At 39.6% G+C, this 20,041-nt stretch overlaps 1 protein-coding gene across 5 annotated transcripts in view; it reads right to left on the bottom strand.

Moving 5' to 3' along the window:
• Positions 1 to 20,041, bottom strand: part of MAPK14 (mitogen-activated protein kinase 14) — an 86,823-nt gene that overhangs the window by 52,014 nt on the left and 14,768 nt on the right. For all 5 annotated transcript variants that reach the window (XM_033216955.1, XM_033216957.1, XM_033216960.1 and 2 more), the window contains 2 exons: positions 10,466 to 10,595; positions 3,096 to 3,154 (listed from right to left, as the gene is read on the bottom strand). In XM_033216955.1, the coding sequence (XP_033072846.1) occupies positions 3,096 to 3,154; positions 10,466 to 10,595 (189 nt within the window). The remainder of the gene's footprint in view (positions 1 to 3,095; positions 3,155 to 10,465; positions 10,596 to 20,041) is intronic.

Below are 20,041 nucleotides of genomic sequence, written 5' to 3'. Positions count from 1 at the left end.
AAATTATGTCTGGTTTGGCCAGAAGTGTAGGTTTTTGTTTACTTGTTTTGTTTGTATGTGAATGTGAATACTTTTAGGAGGTGCAGATGTATTTTGCCACAGATCCCACCACTCCCAATTGTGTAACACTGAACCTCATTTATGTTCTTTGTGTGACCCCAAATAACTTTAGAAAATACTGAAACGGCCGGGAGTGGTGGCTCATGTCTGGAATCCCAGCACTTTGAGTGGCCTAAGAGGGCGATCACCTGAGCTCAGGAGTTCGAGACCAGCCTAGGCAACATAGCGAAACCCCATCTCTACCAAAAATAACAAAAATTAGCTGGACATGGTGGCCAACGCTTATAGTCCCAGCTACTTGGGGGACTGAGATGGGAGGATTGCATGAGTCTGGGAGGCAGAGGTGGCAGTGAGTCAAGATCTCGCCACTGCACTCCAACCCGGGTGACAACAGGGCAAGACCCTGTCTCAAAAAAAAAGAAAACACTGAAATAACTATTGTCCTGAACTACAGTGATTTTTTCCGTGATATGAACGTCACAAAAAAAGTAAACAATGGAATATTTTTCTAAGGGCAAACAAGTTCATTCTATTTTCAGAGACTTTCTGTAATTTGAAACACCTCAGAGGTCAACGACCTCAATTCTCATCATTTTACAGGGAAATGACCGGGCCTACAGTGGTAAAGTGACTTGTCCAAGGTCACATAGCCAATTGGTAGCTTGGATACAAAACTGCTTTGAATTTGTTTCCCGCAACCAGACACTTTCATCAAAAGGAAGGGTGACTGTTTCTGATTATTCTGAGCCTGTGCCAACACTCTGCTCAGTGTTCTGCACTCAGTAGTAGGTATTCAACAAGTAGTAATGAGATTTGCTTCCAAGAGGTAAACTCAGTTATTGTTTATAAAGAACAGAATCCAGCTAGAGTTGAGTAGAAAAAACAGATTCCTGCTCATCAGCCATAGTATTTGTTGAATGAATTAATAAATGAATGAATGGTTGAATGAATGAAACTTTAGTTCAAAGGTAGACTTGTAGTTGCTTGGTCCTTATACGGATAAAGGATCCAAACAAAGGCAAAACTATCAGTAACACTTAACCTTTTAAAAAGACACTGGTTTTAATTAAGCTCTTTTCACATAGGAAAAATATGTTCTCAATACAGTTCCAGACTGTCCAATTAGGCCAAAGTACAGCATTTTGCACTTTGCACAAGTCAGCAAATCATCATTTCCTTTGTTATATAAATCCATCCTTAGTGGACCTAACATTTTGAGATCTAACAGCTCAGATCTAACTCAGATGTTTTCCAAAGTAATTCACTAACACATTACTTCAGTATTTCTTCCACATTTAGCGAAACTATTTTTTAAAAAACCATCATTCTGCAACATTCCCTTTTCCAACTACAGCATACAGTCGGGCTCAACAAACTGTAATATACATGCCCTTGGGCAACATCCAGTCATCTCTGGAAGCCTACATATTCTTGTACCAAGCAAGGCTGCGAGAAGAACAATTTTTCTTAGTTATTGGTTATTTTTTTCCTTTGTTTCTTAAATTTTCATTAGCAGGATCAAGGTTAATGTGGCCAAGGAGATCTTGTAGGTAGACCAAATTCTCCTCTCTCAACTTCCACTCTCAGCCATACACTGTTCCAACTAAATTCAAATGGTGGAGAAATGTTTTTGTCACCTTTCCTCCTTCCCTTTCCATTTCATCTTCTTTATTTCTTTCTCCCTTTCCTTAGACAGAACATACAAGTTCAAACAAATCCCCTTTGTGTTCTGTGGGAAAGGAGTAAATGGTGTTTGTGATCAGTCCAGGATAAGAATGGGAGAAACTGAAACCAGGATAAGGGTGAAGAGAAACTGGTTAGGTTCAGCACCGGAATCAATGAGGGAATGGAGGTTAAGGAAGAGAAGTCATGATCTTCAATTCTATTTTGGCTTTCATAATAGTAACCCCTTCCATTTAGGAATGCCAAAATTTCAATGGGACCAAAAGTATAACTGCGTTTAAAGTTTTTTTCTCTTTTATGGTATAGTGTATCTGTGAACTGGGGGCAGGGAGAGCTGTGTCAACTCAGATACTAGAAAAGCTATTACAGTAGAGAGCTCACACATACATGGGAACAGTTGCTGGAATCTGTCTTATGCTCACCAATGTGCAACCTGGGCATGTGAAGGCACTAATGACACACGTGGCAACCCCTGCCAATGGGGTCAGGAGCCAGTGGATTAATGATCCCTATCTGAGGCGCATTATGTATAGCTTCATAGATCTTGGCAGTTTTCAGCCCAGTTGTCCATAGTGGTGACCATATCAACATATCCTCATAGAAGCTTTCTCTCCTTCCCTGTTTCGTTTTCCCTAGCCCCCACTACTGGTTCCTGAGAATCCCAGGCTCCGCTTTCTAGGGGGATCCCAGGTTAAAACAACAGAGGTGGTTACAAAGCTGGGAGAAGCCTTTCTCAACATATAGAGTCTGCCTCTTATCCCAGTGTAGCAATCTAATACTTCAAGGATCGGTATGTAGTTCTAGTATCACCTCCCACATGCATGGGCGATAAAAGAGGAGGAAGTTTATATGACTGGGGCTCCATTACATTTCTTGAAGAGCATTTAAAAAGCTGGGACCAGCCAGGCATGGTAGCATGTGCCTGCAGTCCCAGCTCCTCAGGAGGCTGAGGTGGGAGGAACATTACAGCCCAGGAGCTTGAGTTCAGCCTGGGCAATATCACAAGACCCCGTGTCTTTTAAAACAACAACAACAACAAAAACTAAACCTGGGATAAACACTTTGAAAAGAAAAAATCCATAGTCAAAACTCTCTACTCCTTTCTCCATGGAACTTTTGTAAGAATTCAAGACTGACTCTTCAATGGGGTACAACGTGCCTAAAATGATGTAAATACTAACACACCCCACCAATAACATATATCCTCTGGTATCCACCCCTACACCCAAAAAGAGTTGCATGACAGGAATAATTTTTTGAAGTCTGTATGTTGCTAAATGGTTCAGGAATAGAAATGGGCTACTAGTCTTCATTCTGTAGACCAGGAAGGCAAATGCAAAAGATTTACTCACACATCATTGAATTCCTCCAGAGACCTTGCAGGTGTAAAAACGTCCAACAGACCAATAACCTGTAAGAAAATATAAAAATTAAACAGTAAATAAATATTAAACTCAGTATAGTACCCATCAGGTCTTAATCTTCTTTTCTTTTTTTTTTTTTAAGAGTCAGGGTCTAGGCCGGGAGCAGTGGCTCACGCCTGTAATCCCAGCACTTTGGGAGGCTGAGGGGGGTGAATCACCTGAAGTCAGGAGTTCAAGACCAGTCCGGCCAACATGGTGAAACCCTGTCTCTACTAAAAATACAAACATTAGCCAGGCATGGTGGTGGGCGCCTGTAATCCCAGCTACTCAGGAGGCTGAGGCAGGAGAATTGCTTAAACCTGGGAGGCAGAGGTTGCAGTGAGCTGAGATTGTGTCACTGCACTCCAGCCCGGGTGACAAAGCGAGACTCCGTCTCAAAAAAAAAAAAAAAAAGAGTCAAGATCTCACTCTTGACATGCAAGCTAAAGTACAGTGACACCACCACAGTCATGGTAGCTCAAGTAATCCTCCTGTCTCAGCTTCCCAAGTAGCTGGGACTATAAGCACATGCCACCACCATGCCTAGCTAATTTTTCTTTTTTTGTACAGATGTGTCTCACTAGATTGCCCAGGCTGGTCTGGAACTTTTGGCCTCAAGTGATCCTCCCACTTCAGCATCCCAAAGTGCTGGGATTACAGCAGTGAGCCACCACGGCCAGCCAGGACTCAATCATTTTAATAGGAACTAATTCAAAACCAGTTCCATAACATCACGTCACATCCTTAGTAACTCCAACTAATTTTCTACCCAAATTATGCTTTTGTTTTCTATTTGTTAACATCAATTCTCATATTAACCCACTTTACCATTAAAAATCTTCATCTCTTTAGAATTTAATCATATGTAGTCAGTAGTTTACCAGAAGGCAAAAAGATTTAGGGTACCTGCGTTACGTATGTACTAATGGTCTAATGAATTAATCCAACAGGAAAAAAAGGTCACATGTCCATGGTTGTTACCATAATATTGTTTTTTAAAAAAGTATTCCATGAAAAATTTCCATCTTAACTGTATAGCCTTCAAAATTGACATATTTATAGCCTCAAAATATTCTCAGTATATTCTTGGTATTATTCTCACAAAGTCTTAATGTATCGGGTATTTAAATCAGACAATTTAAAAATGAAAAAAAAAAAGTCTATCTTTACACAGGAATAAAGCAAAGAGCTACTTAATACTCAATCACTCAAGGTCTTTGAAAAGTTTTTCTGATCACGAATTCATCCACATACAGCACCTCCATCCCCCATCTCCCATTCATTTTCCTTAAAACCCAGGCCATGGCCGGGCGTGGTGGCTCAAGCCTGTAATCCCAGCACTTTGGGAGGCCGAGACGGGCAGATCACGAGGTCAGCAGATAGAGACCATCCTGGCTAACATGGTGAAACCCCGTTTCTACTAAAAAATACAAAAAACTAGCCGGGTGAGGTGGCGGGCGCCTGTAGTCCCAGCTACTGGGAGGCTGAGGCAGGAGAATGGCATAAACCCGGGAGGCGGAGCTTGCAGTGAGCTGAGAACCGGCCACTGCACTCCAGCCCGGGCGACAGAGCGAGACTCCGTCTCAAAAAAAAAAAAAAAAAAAAAAAACCCAGGCCATTCGTTTCTACACAGTTAGGCATTGACAAGACAAATAAGAAATATTATAATTCATTCGTATATTTGAGCGTATCTGGATATGAAGCAAGACTGTGGCCTCACTAGCACACTGTTCTAACCTGCCAACTTAAACACAAAGCTCTAGAAGTAAGATATGTTAACACGCAAAACATTATCATGAAAAAGATCTTCTAATTAGGATGTTACTCCACTCATCCAAATATCAGGCTTTTTTTTTTTTTTTTTTGAGACACAGTTTTGCTCCTGTTGCCCAGGCTGGAGTACATGGCACAATCTCAGCCCACTGCAACCTCTGCCTCCCAGGTATAAGGGATTCTTCTGCCTCAGCCTCCCGAGTGCACCAATATGCCTGACTCCAAATATCAGACTTTTTAAAAGCAACTTCAATTTTACAGTCTGAACCTGAAAAGGAGGTGGTGGGACACATACTTGGAATTTAAGAATAGGTTTCAAGTCCTTGAAAATTGTTCCAAAGGAAATAGAGTCACTTTCAGATCTCTACCCAGACAATAGTATACAAGAAAATCAAAATTACCCATAATTGTACCACCCATTATAACTATCATTAACATTTTGAGATATATTTCCTTTGATTTTCTGATGTACATAAATTAAATTGGGGTTATACCATGCACAGTTTTATATCCTGCCTTTTTACTTAATATTTAAACATTTGTATACAGCATATCTATCATTTGTGTATACCATAACTTAACCAATTTCCTATCTTTAGACATTTAAGGAATACTGCAAGAAAAATATATGTATTTTGCACATCTCATATTTTCTTCCAGGAAATAAATTTCAAGAAACAGAATTACAGAATCAAAGGACACCAATATATTTAAGGATCTTAATATTGTCAAATTGTCCTCCACAGAGGTAAGGCCAACTTACATGCCCCCACCAATAGAGTACCTGTGACCTCATTCATAATAGTGCTTTAAATTTAAGTCAAATCCATTTTCTTTTACCTTTTCCACCTAAACCGTAATTGTTTCCCTTGAGTTTGGTACACTCCTGGCTTAAGACCTCTGGTCTTTTAATCATTCTCCCTTACACCCACTTCTACTTAAGATAACTGAGGTCCAGAAGCTAACTTTATTCACCTGTTCCAATATTTTCTAATCAAAGATTCTTGTTATTTGAGATGCCCATCTCCTCAATATAATAGAAAAGTTTACAACTATTTACATTGTTTTACATTGTTTCCATTGTGATTGTGAAAATCATCATCCTATGGAAATTAAATCATTAGAGATCTGATTTACACATGCAAGAGTTACCTCAAAGACAAAAAAAAAGTCAAAACTATTTTCAAATAAAAACTCCAATTTCAAACTGAAAACATAACAGACATTTTGGAACCAAACAGCTATAAGTTTGAACCCCAGTATCAGTCTGTGATTTCTTGGATCCAAGAGCTTATAATTTCTTCATTCCAATAACCTTGGCACTTGGAACGGAGCCTGGCATTCAGCAGGAGCTAAAATGAATGGCTGTTATGTAAATAATAATTGGCAAATACATTTGGTATCTTCTCTTGAGTCCCATTTTCCTCATATGAAAAACATGAGGACATCATTGCTTATTTTCACAGTCCTGACAGCAAGACTGAGCAGATAATGTATCTGACGGTGGCTAGGACAAAGGACTGACCCACTGTGGATCATCAAAATAAGTGGTGACCACAGCCCACACAACTGAATAGAGAATTACAAAATACAATATACCTAAGCAAACTATCTGAAGCAGTTACTTCCATTAACAGAATTTGAGACATAAAGCTCAACTATTCAAATGATTAAAAAGCATGACTGCAAGAAGAAAAACAAAGTAACCTGAAAAAAAACAGAGAAAAGCCAACTAGTAAATACCTTAGCAAATTTTAATTTCTAAAAAGGGCAATATTTATAATATTTAATGTATTTAACATAAGCACACCAAAAATAACAATTTTGAGATTAAAACTACTCATGTTAAATCAAAGTACTTAAATTTTTGATGGGTTTTCACAAAATACCCCTCCCTCCATTAATCATATTTATGAAATATTAATCATAAGGAAAATACTGTAAAACAAAAAATTCTCAGCATTAAAACAGATCTGGAAAATATTTTAGGAATCTATTCATTTCTCATTTCTTTTTTTTTTTTTTTAAATATAATAATAGAGACTGGGTTTTGCCATGTTGCCCAGGCTGGTCTCAAACTTCTGGGTTCAAGCAATCCACCCACCTTGGCCTCCCAAAGTGCCAGGATTACAGGCATAAGCCACTGCACCCGGCCATTTCTCATTTCTTAAATGGAAATTTCCTTCTAAATCAAGTCATATTTTAGTCTATTTCCTTAACTCCTTCTGCTGTTACATGACTTCAGTCACCTCAAAGTAATCCAGGAATAAAATTTTTAGAAAAGACATTTATAATACAAATAAGCAGCAAATATCTTTAATGATTATCCCATCATGGTCCAAAGCCTGGCAAATATAAGTCATATTTTTTATCAAATTAGCACACATCCAAAAAAAATACTTTAAAACTCAGTATCCAAAGACCATATTTAGCATATTTAACAACAGCACATCAAAACAATCTCTTGGTCTACAATGGTAAGGTTAAATCTAAGGTTCCCAAATAAAATTTACAGAAGAATTTCTTTGATCATTTTTAAATTCTAAAATGTACAGATCTCTAGAACCATATGTGGGCCATTTCTGCAGTGTCTGCCCAGACAGCAAAACGATGCAGCTGGCAGGCTGCCTCCCTTTAATCTTTCCTTAGAACAGGTGTTAATGAGATCAAGATCAGAAGTTCAATCAGGAATGGTCCAACTAACTTTGTTCAGAGAGAAACTCTCACAGTCACAGAGGACATCCCCTAGCTTCAGTCACTCACCCAACAAATGTTTATTTATTATTCATGATCACTAACAGAAGAGACAACTCAAGATGAACTACCGATTGTGGGTCAGAGGCATTTTTGTGTAAAAGATCACATGTGCCCTCTGGCACCTGAAAATTGTATTTGTTACCAACACTTAAAATGCTCACAAGTTTTAAGCTCCTGTTGCTGCTGCCTGTAGGAGGTTTGGCCGCTATAAAAATTGGATGGTGACCCAAAACAGTAATTTTTTAAAAAAGAAGAGGAAGGCAAACGAGACAAATTTCTCTGAAAACCCTCAATTAAACTTACTGGAAGTTTTGGTTCTTTATTGGGTAAAATTACTTTTACATTGTAAGCACCTAACAAATGTTTTTAAAATAGGCTAAAATGTAGGAATTTTTCTACACTGAGTCTTTTGGCTCCAAACATTTGCCAATGGAATAGAGAACTATGAGACATTCAGCCATGTGTCTTATTTTGTTTAAATAACAAATCACTGATATCTAGGTGACCATCTACTGCTAGTAAGCAAGACACTTATAAAACAATGTATGGAAATTAAAATCCTATTTTTCTAATACCATGATCCCTAAACACTGGCTTAACATATTTAGGAAGAAAAGCAAAACAATCAAGTGTAGCACTGATAATCTCTTAAACTAGATGTTCTTAAATTAGCATAGCCACATCAATAGGATCCTAGGGGCTCCCAAAGGTGCTCTGGGGTTCCATAAATGTTTGGCTTGCATTTAATTTTCAAAATATCCTTTATACTTGCAAAGCTGTGACACTATTTCTGTCACATATAATAATGTGTAATGAAAAACAGCATACACACTCAAGTGTGTTAAAAATCAAATGCAAACACACCCCTTAAAGCTGCCAGGCCACCTTGATTTTATGCAGACCTAGGAATAAAGTTTCTGCTGCCAACTTTTTCCGCATATCTCAACTTCCTGTAAACATGTCACTGATTAGGAAGGCTGCAGCTCCACACTGAACATTCTTAAAACTCAGGTTTGCACATAGCTACTTATGTAAAATTATATTCAGGAATAGAAGTTGTCTGTAGAAATAGGATTTCCTCAATACTATACAATCAAAGTAAAATGTGAAAATAAAAAGCAGCTGTGATTATAATGGGCCTCCATAATCCAATTACAAATTTAAGTCTTAATGTTCTCAATTTAGAAGAAATTTGCACTAATGAAACAAGTGTATGCTAATGAAGAATCACTTATTTGTGACTTTTTTCTCGCTATGAAGAAGTTAAATTACTAAAACAGTCTAAATAGTCAAATAATAAATTCACAGATTTTGAATTTTTTTCTACACAGTAACAAGCAGTACAGCCAAAGGACTTTGAAATCTCTATGGCCATTGCTTCCACGATGCTACAAACTTCACAGTACCCTTTATGCAGCAGTCACAGAAATTCATAACTTGATTTTGAAGTTCAGTAAAATGTCTTCAGTCAACTGTCTTTTTACTTTCAGTTAATATTCCGATTATATCCACTTATTTACCGTATTAGAATTTGTAAGCATCTTGGCAGAATAGCAATGTCCTCGAATTACCAAATTGGTAAAAAATAAAAAGTTATATTTAACTTAAACAATGCCTCTGACATATTTATTAAAATAACTGAATCTGGAAAAAAAGAAAAATTATTAACATATAAAATAATAGCCCTCTTTGATAGGACTTTCAGTGAGCCTAAGGCACTCTTCCTCAGATTTTTCCACTTAAAAATATTAAGGCGGCCGGGCGCGGTGGCTCAAGCCTGTAATCCCAGCACTTTGGGAGGCCGAGACGGGCGGATCACAAGGTCAGGAGATCGAGACCATCCTGGCTAACACGGTGAAACCCCATCTCTACTAAAATACAAAAACTAGCCGGGCGAGGTGGCGGGCGCCTGTAGTCCCAACTACTTAGGAGGCTGAGGCAGGAGAATGGCGTAAACCCGGGAGGTGGAGCTTGCAGTGAGCTGAGATCCGGCCACTGCACTCCAGCCTGGGAGACAGAGCCAGACTCCGTCTGAAAAAAAAAAAAAAAATATTAAGGCTATATTATGAGAATACGGGAGTCTGTGGCTATTTTGTGTTTTGATAGCCACAGACTCTCACATTCTCATAATATAGCCTTAGGAAAACTAGACAAAGAATACACAACCTTTTAATATTTTCTCTTAAAAGTTCTCGTGAATTTTGTGTTATATTTCATAATATATCCTTTTATTTAAAAAAAATTTTTTTTTTTTTTGAGACGGAGTCTCGCTCTGTCGCCCAAGCTGGAGTGCAGTGGCCAGATCTCAGCTCACTGCAAGCTCCGCCTCCTGGGTTCACGCCATTCTCCTGCCTCAGCCTCCTGAGTAGCTGGGACTACAGGCGCCCGCCACCTCGCCTGGCTAGTTTTTTTTTGTATTTTTTAGTAGAGACGGGGTTTCACCATGTTAGCCAGGATGGTCTCGATCTCCTGACCTTGTGATCCGCCCGCCTCGGCCTCCCAAAGTGCTGGGATTACAGGCTTGAGCCACCGCGCCCGGCCTATTTTAAAATTTTAAAGAGTTCCTTCCCCTCTAAAAACCTTTGAGTAAAACTAGAACTCCAGGAAGATGCATCACTTTCATTCCAAGTCTTTGACCTGACATAACCAAGTGGCCACTAACACCCCAGGACAAGAAGCAGGGACCAACATTGGATGCACTCCAATGCATTTCCATCTGCAGTAATTAAAACATTTTCCCCAGCCTATTCAAGATCAAAATTTATTCTTCCTTGAATGAATTAACTTACATTTTCATGTTTCATATGTTTAAGTAACCGCAGTTCTCTGTAGGTTCTTTTGGCATGAATGATGGACTGAAATGGTCTGGAGAGCTTCTTCACTGCCACACGTAACCCTGTTTTTGTGTCAAAAGCAGCACTAAGGAGAAAAAAGGGAAAAAAACCCACCATTAAAAAAGCGTTCTAAACACCATTTTGGGGTATTTATACGGCTATTTCCAAATTAAAGGGTCTATAACAAAATACAAAAAAAAAGGCATAAAGATAAAAAGCAAAATGACCTATTACCCACCATCCAAATAAAGCTTGTTATTATTTTTGGTGTTTTCTCCTTGTCTTTTCTATGTATCTAGATCAGGAGCCAGCAAATTTTTTTCTATGAAGGGCCAGATAGTAATATTTTCAACTTTGCAAACCCTAAGACCTCTGTCACAACTACTCAACTCTGCTTGTAGGAGGAAAGCAGCCAGAAAATAAGTTTAAAAATGGGTGTGGCTGTGTTCTAATAAAATTTACAAAAACTGGCAGCTGCCCTGATCTAGATGAGCCAACAGATTAATAAACAGAGTTGAATTCTGTCTTCCCTGCCTAAGCCTCACTGTCGTCACCTTGCCACATATGCTGCCTGATTAGAGTCAAGGCCCAGGAAACCGTGTTTTCAGGACAATAAATTGCCACAAATATTTCTGGAGCACCTACAAAGTACTTGGCACCTTCAGGGAATGGAGGAAGAGCAAAACAGAATAATAAAATAATTTCAAATAGTGATGAAAATACTATGACTAAATAAAAGGGTAATGGGATAAAGAGTGACAGAGAGCCAGGGAGTTATGCCACTTTAGCTAGGATGGCTGAGGAATCACATCTGACCCGAGAAGGAAACAATGTAATGATTAAATTCCCTATATAAATATATAAGAAAAAGAGCTTCAAGCAGAAGAAATAATAATACTAATGTTTATTAAGTCTTTACCCACACATACAAGAAATTATTCTAAGCCCTTTACATTAATTTGTCTCAATTCAGCTTTTGTAATTCCCCGAATCCCCTATGAAAAAATACTATTATCATTCCCCGACTTACAAATAAGCAACTGAAGCACAGAGAGGTTAAGTACCTTAACTATGGTCACAAAGCTTAAAAGTGGCAGAGCAGGGAGTCTGGATCCAGAGCTTATGCTACTGACCACTTGACTCTGCTATCTCTCAGAAGAGCAAGTGCAAACAAATGAAAAAAGAAACAGAGGTAGGAAAACTATGGCATGCTGGAGTGAGTGACAGAAAGACAGAAGGGCTGTGTGGGTGGAGCACAGGGTGCAAGGGGAGAGTGGGAAGGGATGATATAAGAGATGCAGGCAGTGGCTAGACCATGGAGGACATCTACAGCAAAAATGAGATGTGTATTTTAATTATTTTTAGAAATCATCGCCGGGCACGGTGGCTCACACCTGTAATCCCAGCACCTTGGGAGGCCGAGGCGGGTGGATCACAAGGTCAGGAGTTCGAGACCAGTCTTACCAACATGGTAAAATCCCGTTTCTACTAAAAATACAAAATTAACCGGGCGCAGTGGTGGGTGCCTGTAATCCCAGCTACTCGGGAGGCTGAGGCAAGAAAATCGCTTGATCCCAAGAGGCAGAGGTTGCAGTGAGCTGAGATTGTGCCACTGCATTCCAGCCTGGCAACAAGAGAGTGAAACTCTGTCTCAAAAAAATATATAATAGTAATAACAGAAATTGTCTGGGCCAGTTCCATTATGCCTCATCCTCCAGTTTGTCTCGGTCTCTAATATGTATTTAAGACTTTCTGGTCATCTATTATCACCAAACTCTCTGCCTGCCAAACTTGCTTTTACAACCCAGTACCTACTCCAGTTCTCTTCCTTTCACTCCCAAACTTTTATGCCATGCCCTCAATCTTCAAATCCCAATTTGTGATAAACTCCTATAAATCTGCAACCTCTTTTCTGAACCTTCCCTCCATCTCTGTGAAACTAGGCCATTTCTAGAAGACACTGCCTCTCTTATAGCCCTGCCATTAGAAAGCATTCTCTAATAGCCCAGATATCTCCTGGCTAGCAGGTGGGTAGGAGTCTTCCTTGGCAGCCATTACCACTTCAGGACCATTACTTTCCATTTGTTCTATAAAATACCTCCTGCTCACAACCCTGACAAACCTGTCCCTCTCTGCTGCTGGTATCCACTGACCTGAAATTTTCCATCATTCATTGAAAAGTTAGTGTCTATCCAGATGTCTCTACACTCCCAACTTCTGTCATCACTCTTGGCAACTTCAACATCCAGGTGAATGGCACACCCAACATCCTGTTTCCTGATCTCTCTAGGAAACTCCACCACACCCAGTCGTCTTCACAGTCACACTCTAGACCTTTATTCCTACCAAAAACTGCCCCAACTACAAAATTCTGAATGCCAGCAGCATTTGCTTTTCATCACAAACCTAGTTACTTCTAGTTTACTTGTACCCTGAATACAACAATTTGTTAACCTCATCATTGCTTGTTTCTATCCTTCAGCCCTCTTCTGTCTTCATTTCCCTTCCTGTTCCATGATTATAATCACTTCTCTCTCTCTCTCTCTCTCTCTCTCTCTCCTCTCCTCTCCTCTCTCTCCTCTCTCTCTCTCTATCATGTACTCACCTGGATAAAGTCTAACCACTTAATTCTCCATGACTGAATCCAAGGAACTAACTGAGGTTGAACAAAAAAGACTGTAGAATCAGATTTTCATTCTTAGTTTCTGACCTTAATCTCAAAGAGGCTCTCAGTAAAGCCATTTTCTTCTAGTAAGTTCATTTTCCTACTCGAAAATGATCATTTGACATGTTCTCTCTCAAATCTCCAACTCACCTTCTTCCCTCAAGAGTTGCCCTTATCTTCACTGAGAAAACAGAAACCATCAAGAGGGGAGCTCCATTTGCTTATCCTCAAATCTATAAACCCATCATCTCCAGCTTCCCTCTTGCTATAACTAAGAATATGCCCTTTCTTATCAAAATTCTAGACCACAATATATGCTTTGGAGCCACCCCCCTCATCTTCTCAAGGATTTCCCTTCTTCATTCCTCTTCTCCCTTGCATCATCAGTGTCTCCCTATCTACTGGACCATTCTCATCAGCAGAAAGGCACTCTACTTGTTTGCCACCTTCAACCAACAAACAAAAGACTTCCCTTGACAGTTCTCCATCACAGTTAAAATTCTCCAAAAAAATCACCTACACCAGAGGTTCCCAGATCAGCAGCATCAGTTTCACCTGGGAGTTTATAGGAAATGAAAATTCTCAGGTACCACTCCAGAGTTACGGAATGAGAAACTTTGAACTAGGTCTAATAATCTGTATTTTATCAAGCCCTCCACATTAGTCTGATACATATTACAGTTTGAGAACCACTAATCTATACCTTTGCTACTCAAAGTGTGCTCCATTGCTCCATGGACCAGTAGCATTGGCATTATCTGGGAGCTCATTAGAAAATGCAGGATCTCTGCAGACAACAGGAAAGGAGAAAGGAGAAAGGAAAAGGAAAATGAAAAGGAAAAGGAAAGGACAGGACATCTTGGGCCCTAAAACAGAATTTACATTTTGACAAGATTTCCAGGTGATTAATATACCTCTTAAGATGTGAGAAGCACACATCTACACAACTGACTCATTTCAATTCCATTCTTTCCTCAATCCATTCAACTGAAACTGCTCTTCTCAAGGTCATTAATGACCTCTGCTACCAAATCCACTTTTCTAAGATTAGTAATTGACATAGTCACCACTTTCTCTAAATACTGTCCATCCTGGAGTCTTTATCAACACTTCTATTGGTTTTCTATGACCCCTCTGGCAGCTCCATCTCTGTCTCCACTGCATGAGCTTCTTCTACTCAAACTCTCTATGTTGGAGTTCTTCAGGACATGGTACTGGGCCCTCTTCTCTCTCCCACATTCTCTTTCTAGATAATCTCATCTATGTTCATGACTTTAAATTAAATGCCATCTATATATTGAAAACTCTCAAATTTATGTCTCTCACTGAAATCTCTTCTCTGTGTCCTGACGTCTCCAAGAGAAAGACACATAAGCACCTGAAACGCAGCAAGTACAAAACACCCAGAACTATTCTTCTCCATGTCTCTGTTATCTAGTAAATGGACTGTTCATCCAGTTGCTTGAGCTAGATATTTGATTGTCATCCTTGATTTCTCCCTTTCCTCAGTCCCCATTCAAATCTATTGGCAAGTCTCATGGTTTTCACCTCCAAAATACATCTCAAAGTCAACTGCTCTTCATTTCACTACTATCATATTAGTCCACGTCACCAGCCTGCTGGTCCTTCTAATATGCTCTCCAAATGCATCCAATACAGTCTTTTAAAAATACAAATTATGCCAGGCACAATGGCTCAAGCCTATAAACCTAGCACTTTGGGAGGCCAGGGTAGGAGGACTGTTTGAGCCCAGAAGTTTGAGATCAGCCTGAGCAACACAGCAAGACCCTATATCTACAAAAAATAAAAAATTGGTTGAGTGTGGTGGCTCACGCCTGTAATCCCAGCACTTTGGGAGGCCAAGGCGAGTGGATCACTTGAGGTCAGGAGTTTGAGACCAGCTTGGCCAATATGGTGAAACCCGTTTCTACTAAAAAAAATACAAAATTTAGTGGGGTGTGGGGGCACACACTTGTAACCCCAGCTACTTGGGAGGCTGAGGCAGGAGAATCACTTGAACCCAGGAGGTGGAGGTTGCACTGAGCTGAGATTGCATCACTGCACTCAAGCCTGAGCAACAAAGTGAGACTCTGTCTCAAAAAAAAAATTATAAATAAATTAAAAATCAGTCAGGCAGCCAGACGCAGTGGCTCACGCCTGTAATCCCAGCACTTTGGGAGGCCGTGGTTATGAGTTTGAGACCAGCCTGGCCAACATGGTGAAACCCCGTCTCCACTGAAAATATACATTAAAAAAAATTAGCTGGGTGTGGTGGCAGGAGCCTGCAATCCCAGCTACTCAGGAGGCTGAGGCAGAAGAATTGCTTGAACCAGGGAGGCGGAGGTTGCAGTGAGCTGAGATCACGCCATTGCACTCCAGCCTGGGCAACAAGAGCGAAACTCCGTCTCAAAAAAAAAAAAAAATTAGGCATGGGCCACCATGCCCAGCTACTTGGGAGGCTGAGGCAGGAGGACTGCTTGAGCCCAGGAGGGTTGAGGCTGCTATGTGCCATGATGGCACCACTGCACTCTAGCCTGGAAGATACAGTGCGACTGTCTCAAAACGAAAAATAAAAAATATCAATAAAAGTACAAATTAGATCACACCGCTCCCCTCCTTCAAACCATTCAAGAAATCTCCTTGGCATACAGAGTAAAACACAAATTTCTCATGATGGCCTACAAAGCCCAGGTGATCTGGCCACCACTGATTATTCTACCTGCTCCTGTGCTACTCTTTCCCTCTTTCTCAGCCACTGTGTTCTCCTAGCTCCTTTCAGTTCTTTTAACTATTCAGACAGGCTGCTCCTGGTTCCTAGGACTTTCTTCTCCTCCGCCCCCATCCCACTCCATAGCTAAATCCTTATCCTTCAAGTATTGGTTTAAATAGTCACCTGCTCAGGAACCTGTCAGGGACCTCTAAGAAGCAATTACTCTGTTACAACGCCCTCACTGACTCCTTCCTTATCCCATATAAAGGAGGGTGGTGATTCTCTTCTTTCCCACTCCCACTGCTCCTACAGACCCATAAATTAGTACCTTCTTCTCTCTCAAAAGTAGCAAGTAAATGTATACTCATCTCTAAACCCAGTTCTCTAAACTAGCTCTGATGAGACTGGAAAAATGGCCATTGCCCCATGTGGGACCCAGCTTCTTCAACTTCCCACCTCAGAGTTTGCCTGCCACCTGCAAGTTGAGCACTTTCTTCTCTCCTCCACTGGTAAGTCTGCTGGGGAGCAAGGAACAGCAGCAGTTTTCTAGCTGATCTGACTGATTAAGTGTGCAAGTTCAATTAACTGGGGAAGAAAGAAGCCCACTTAAGTTGCCTGTCCAAGCCACTCTGCATGCCAGCTTTACTAATAAAGTAAATATTTTTATCTCTATTTGACTCCTGAATCTATTCAGCAAAAGGCAGGCTAGAATTAATCAGTACCCTACAGACCCTAACAATCACAATTTATTATTACATGTTTATAATACTCCAACAGAGTGATTAAATAAGAGCCAAGACTTTGGAATTAGACTATCTGGACTTTAATTCCAGTTCTGTCACTTAATAGCTATATAATCTTGAGGATGTTAATTAAATTTTTTCATGAAATGAGAATTATGTTTATATTTCATCTGTAGGGTATTTGTTAGAATTAAATGTGGTAACTTTTATAGTGGGTTTGGCAAGGAGCTTGGTCCATGGCAAAGCTGGAATACTCCCCTCAATCACATTTGTAAAAGTAGAGCTACAAGTAAAACCTTGTTTTCATGAACAGCATTATAAAATGAAATTATCTTTATGATAAATAGGTTCTCCAAACTAAAATTCAGGACATACTGTTTAACAAGTTTTTTCCCCAATTGTGAATTTACGTGAAGCCTTCCAAAGTTATCAAATTAATTCACATCTTATAAAATCATTGGTATAGTAAAAAATAGCTGAAAGAAACATAAACATTGGAAGCAGTTATTACAATATTAGGATGTCATTGTCACTCATCTACTGCTGTGAATCCAGTACATAACACACAAGGATAATCATTAAATAAACTTCAATGTTTTGTTACACATTCATACTTGCCTCCCCTTGTGTCACACACACATAGAAAATCTGGGTTACTAGATTCTTCATATATCCTAATAAAATTGTTTAACTTCTAAACTTATTGATGTATACCTTCCTTTATTCACAATGGATTTAAAGCAGACTGGAATTGTATATATAAAACCTGACAAAATGGTAAGAGATTAAGGGAAAATAAGAAAGTCTGTACAGGTGAGGTTAGCACATATCATGAGGTCCTTTCTTTCTTTTGAGATGGAGTCTTGCTCTGTCACCCAGGCTGGAGTGCAGAGGCACGATCTCGGCTCATCGCAAATTCTGACTCCCCGGTTCACGCCATTCTCCTGCCTCAGCCTCCCCAGCAGCTGGGAGGGACTACAGGCGCCCGCTACCACACCCGGTTAATTTTTTTGTATTTTTAGTGGAGACGGGGTTTCACCATGTTAGCCAGGATGGTCTCAATCTCCTGACCTCATGATTCGCCTGCCTCAGCCTCCCAAAGTGCTGGGATTACAGGCATGAGCCCGCCAGTTCCAAATGAAAATAGAATGATAAGATATTTCTTGCTAGGTGCGGTGGCTCACACCTGTAATCCTAGCACTTTGGAAGTCTGAGGCAGGAAGACAGCTTGAGCTCAGGAGTTCAAGACCAGCCTGGGCAACTTCATGAGTTAGTGAGACCTCGTGTTTAAAAAAAAAAGAAAAAAACATTAGGCAAGCATGGCAGCACACACCTGTAGTCTCAGCTACTTTGGGTGGCTGAAATAGGAAGATCGCTTGAACTCAGGAGTTCAAGGCTTCAGTGAGCCATTGATTGTGTAACTGCACTTCTGCCTGGGTGACAGAGCAAAACCCTGTCCCCCAACCCAGCAAAAAAAAAAAAAAAAAGATATTTCTTCATTGTACCTTTAAAAGCTGATTGGTTATGATCTCAAGGAACTAAGAAATCTAGCTGAGGAGTCAAAATGAACAGAGGGACACATAAATACACTTACCAGACTTTTACAAAGCAATACAATTATTTCCTCTAATCCATTCTTTACACTCCAGCAAGACCAATTTAAAACAATTTTACTCAACAGTTCACAACTCAAGAAACTCCAACAGCTCTCTACTACCTAAAGAACCATTTGTAGACTTTTTAGAAAAGTAACTGCCTAAATCCCACTCCAGATCTCATTCTTAATTTCTGGGGGTATGTTTAAAAGTTCCACAAGTGAGTCTGAAGCACAACAAGAATGAGAACCACAACTGGGTTCACCCTACCTGAGATGTTCCTCCTGTCAGGACAGTCCTTTTCATATCCATTCTCTTGGTTTATGTTTTCTCTTGTCTGAAAATGTTTCCTTTTCTTCTCTCCAAATATCCATTTTTTAAATAATCTTCAAATCCTTCCTCCTCCATGAAACCATACTGACCACTATAACTCACAATGTCTCCACTTCTCTGTACACATCAATACCTTCATACATATATACACAATTTATTAATATTTTAGGTCTATTTCTTTTACACATTGGTGGGCATTTAACACTGTCTGATGGACGACTGGCAAATTTCCTTCACTACAGTAAATCTAACACGTAAGCATCAATATTTATACCCACATATTTCAAACTTTCAAAATACGTTGCATTAATACCTAGAGTTATTGAAAACTTCAGGTAAACTGGTTCATTCCTGATTGGAATTTTTATAACTACTGTCAATCATCAGTGCTAATGATGATATCCACTTCACATATCTAAACTGAATGAACCATTCAAGTTTGTAACATCAATCCCATTCCAAGAGAAGTTAGTGCTACATCTCTGGTATCTTCAACAAGTGTGTAGGAAAGTAATCCAGGGAAACCATGAAACATTACATCTCAATAGATTGAGAATCCAAAGGGTCAGACATTCTTGAGAATAGGTTTGAAAGTACAAATTTGGAAGTATAGTATATGAACAAGACCATTGTTGAGACTATGAGATAATGAATTCAAAAAGCATATGCACAGAAAGAGAAAAGAAAATTTAAGAATGGATCATGGAGCAGAAAGAAAAGAGGCAGGAAAAACTGACCAATGGATGAAATAGGAGAATTAGAGAAACACAAGGAAAAATCTGAATACCAGAGTACTTTAAGGGGGTGTTAAAAAAAAAAAAAAAAGAGCACATTAAATGTTAAGATGTATACATTATGACACTAAAGTTAGTTACCGCCTCACAGCCTTAAAGTAATTAAAGCAGTAGCAATGATAATTCAGGAAAATGCATTGTATCTTCTAAGGTACCAGAATATATAATGTGCCTAAATAACATTCTAAATCACGGAAGACTGATCTTCCTGAGTTCCTGCTACCTCAGAGCCATAAGATCTTCAAAATTTCAGTCTGTTATTACCTAATATTTTTAAAACTAAGCAATCCTTCCCAGATGCAAGAGCCTTCAAAAACGTACAGAAAATTAATTCACAGTGGGTCACAATGGACTAGCTCTCTTTGTGGACTTCTAAACAGCATTTCATTTCTAGGAGTTTGAAAATGCTAAATACTGAAAGACAGGAGAGGAAGGACACAGAATACCAGAAGAGACACTATGGCAAATGCTGCCTACCTACCAACTGGGACTTCATGCTAACTTCCTTTCCAGAAAAAATTCAGAACACCCGAAGCTGGGGCCATGACAATGACAAAACACAATTGTTCATGAAAATTGGGTCTCCCTCACTAATAGTTGTTTCTCAAACGTGACAGTGATACACCTGGCCTCTTGCAAACATGCTTGTGCAAGTTCTCCCATCCATTAAGCTTATCGGGTTATAACTAGG

Source organism: Trachypithecus francoisi, unplaced genomic scaffold (assembly GCF_009764315.1).
Source record: "Trachypithecus francoisi isolate TF-2019V2 unplaced genomic scaffold, Tfra_2.0 Lachesis_group10, whole genome shotgun sequence".
In the NCBI taxonomy this organism is placed as follows: domain Eukaryota; kingdom Metazoa; phylum Chordata; class Mammalia; order Primates; family Cercopithecidae; genus Trachypithecus; species Trachypithecus francoisi.
The sequence above is the reverse complement of the archived record's forward strand: the minus strand, read 5'-3'. Positions and strand labels throughout refer to the sequence as shown.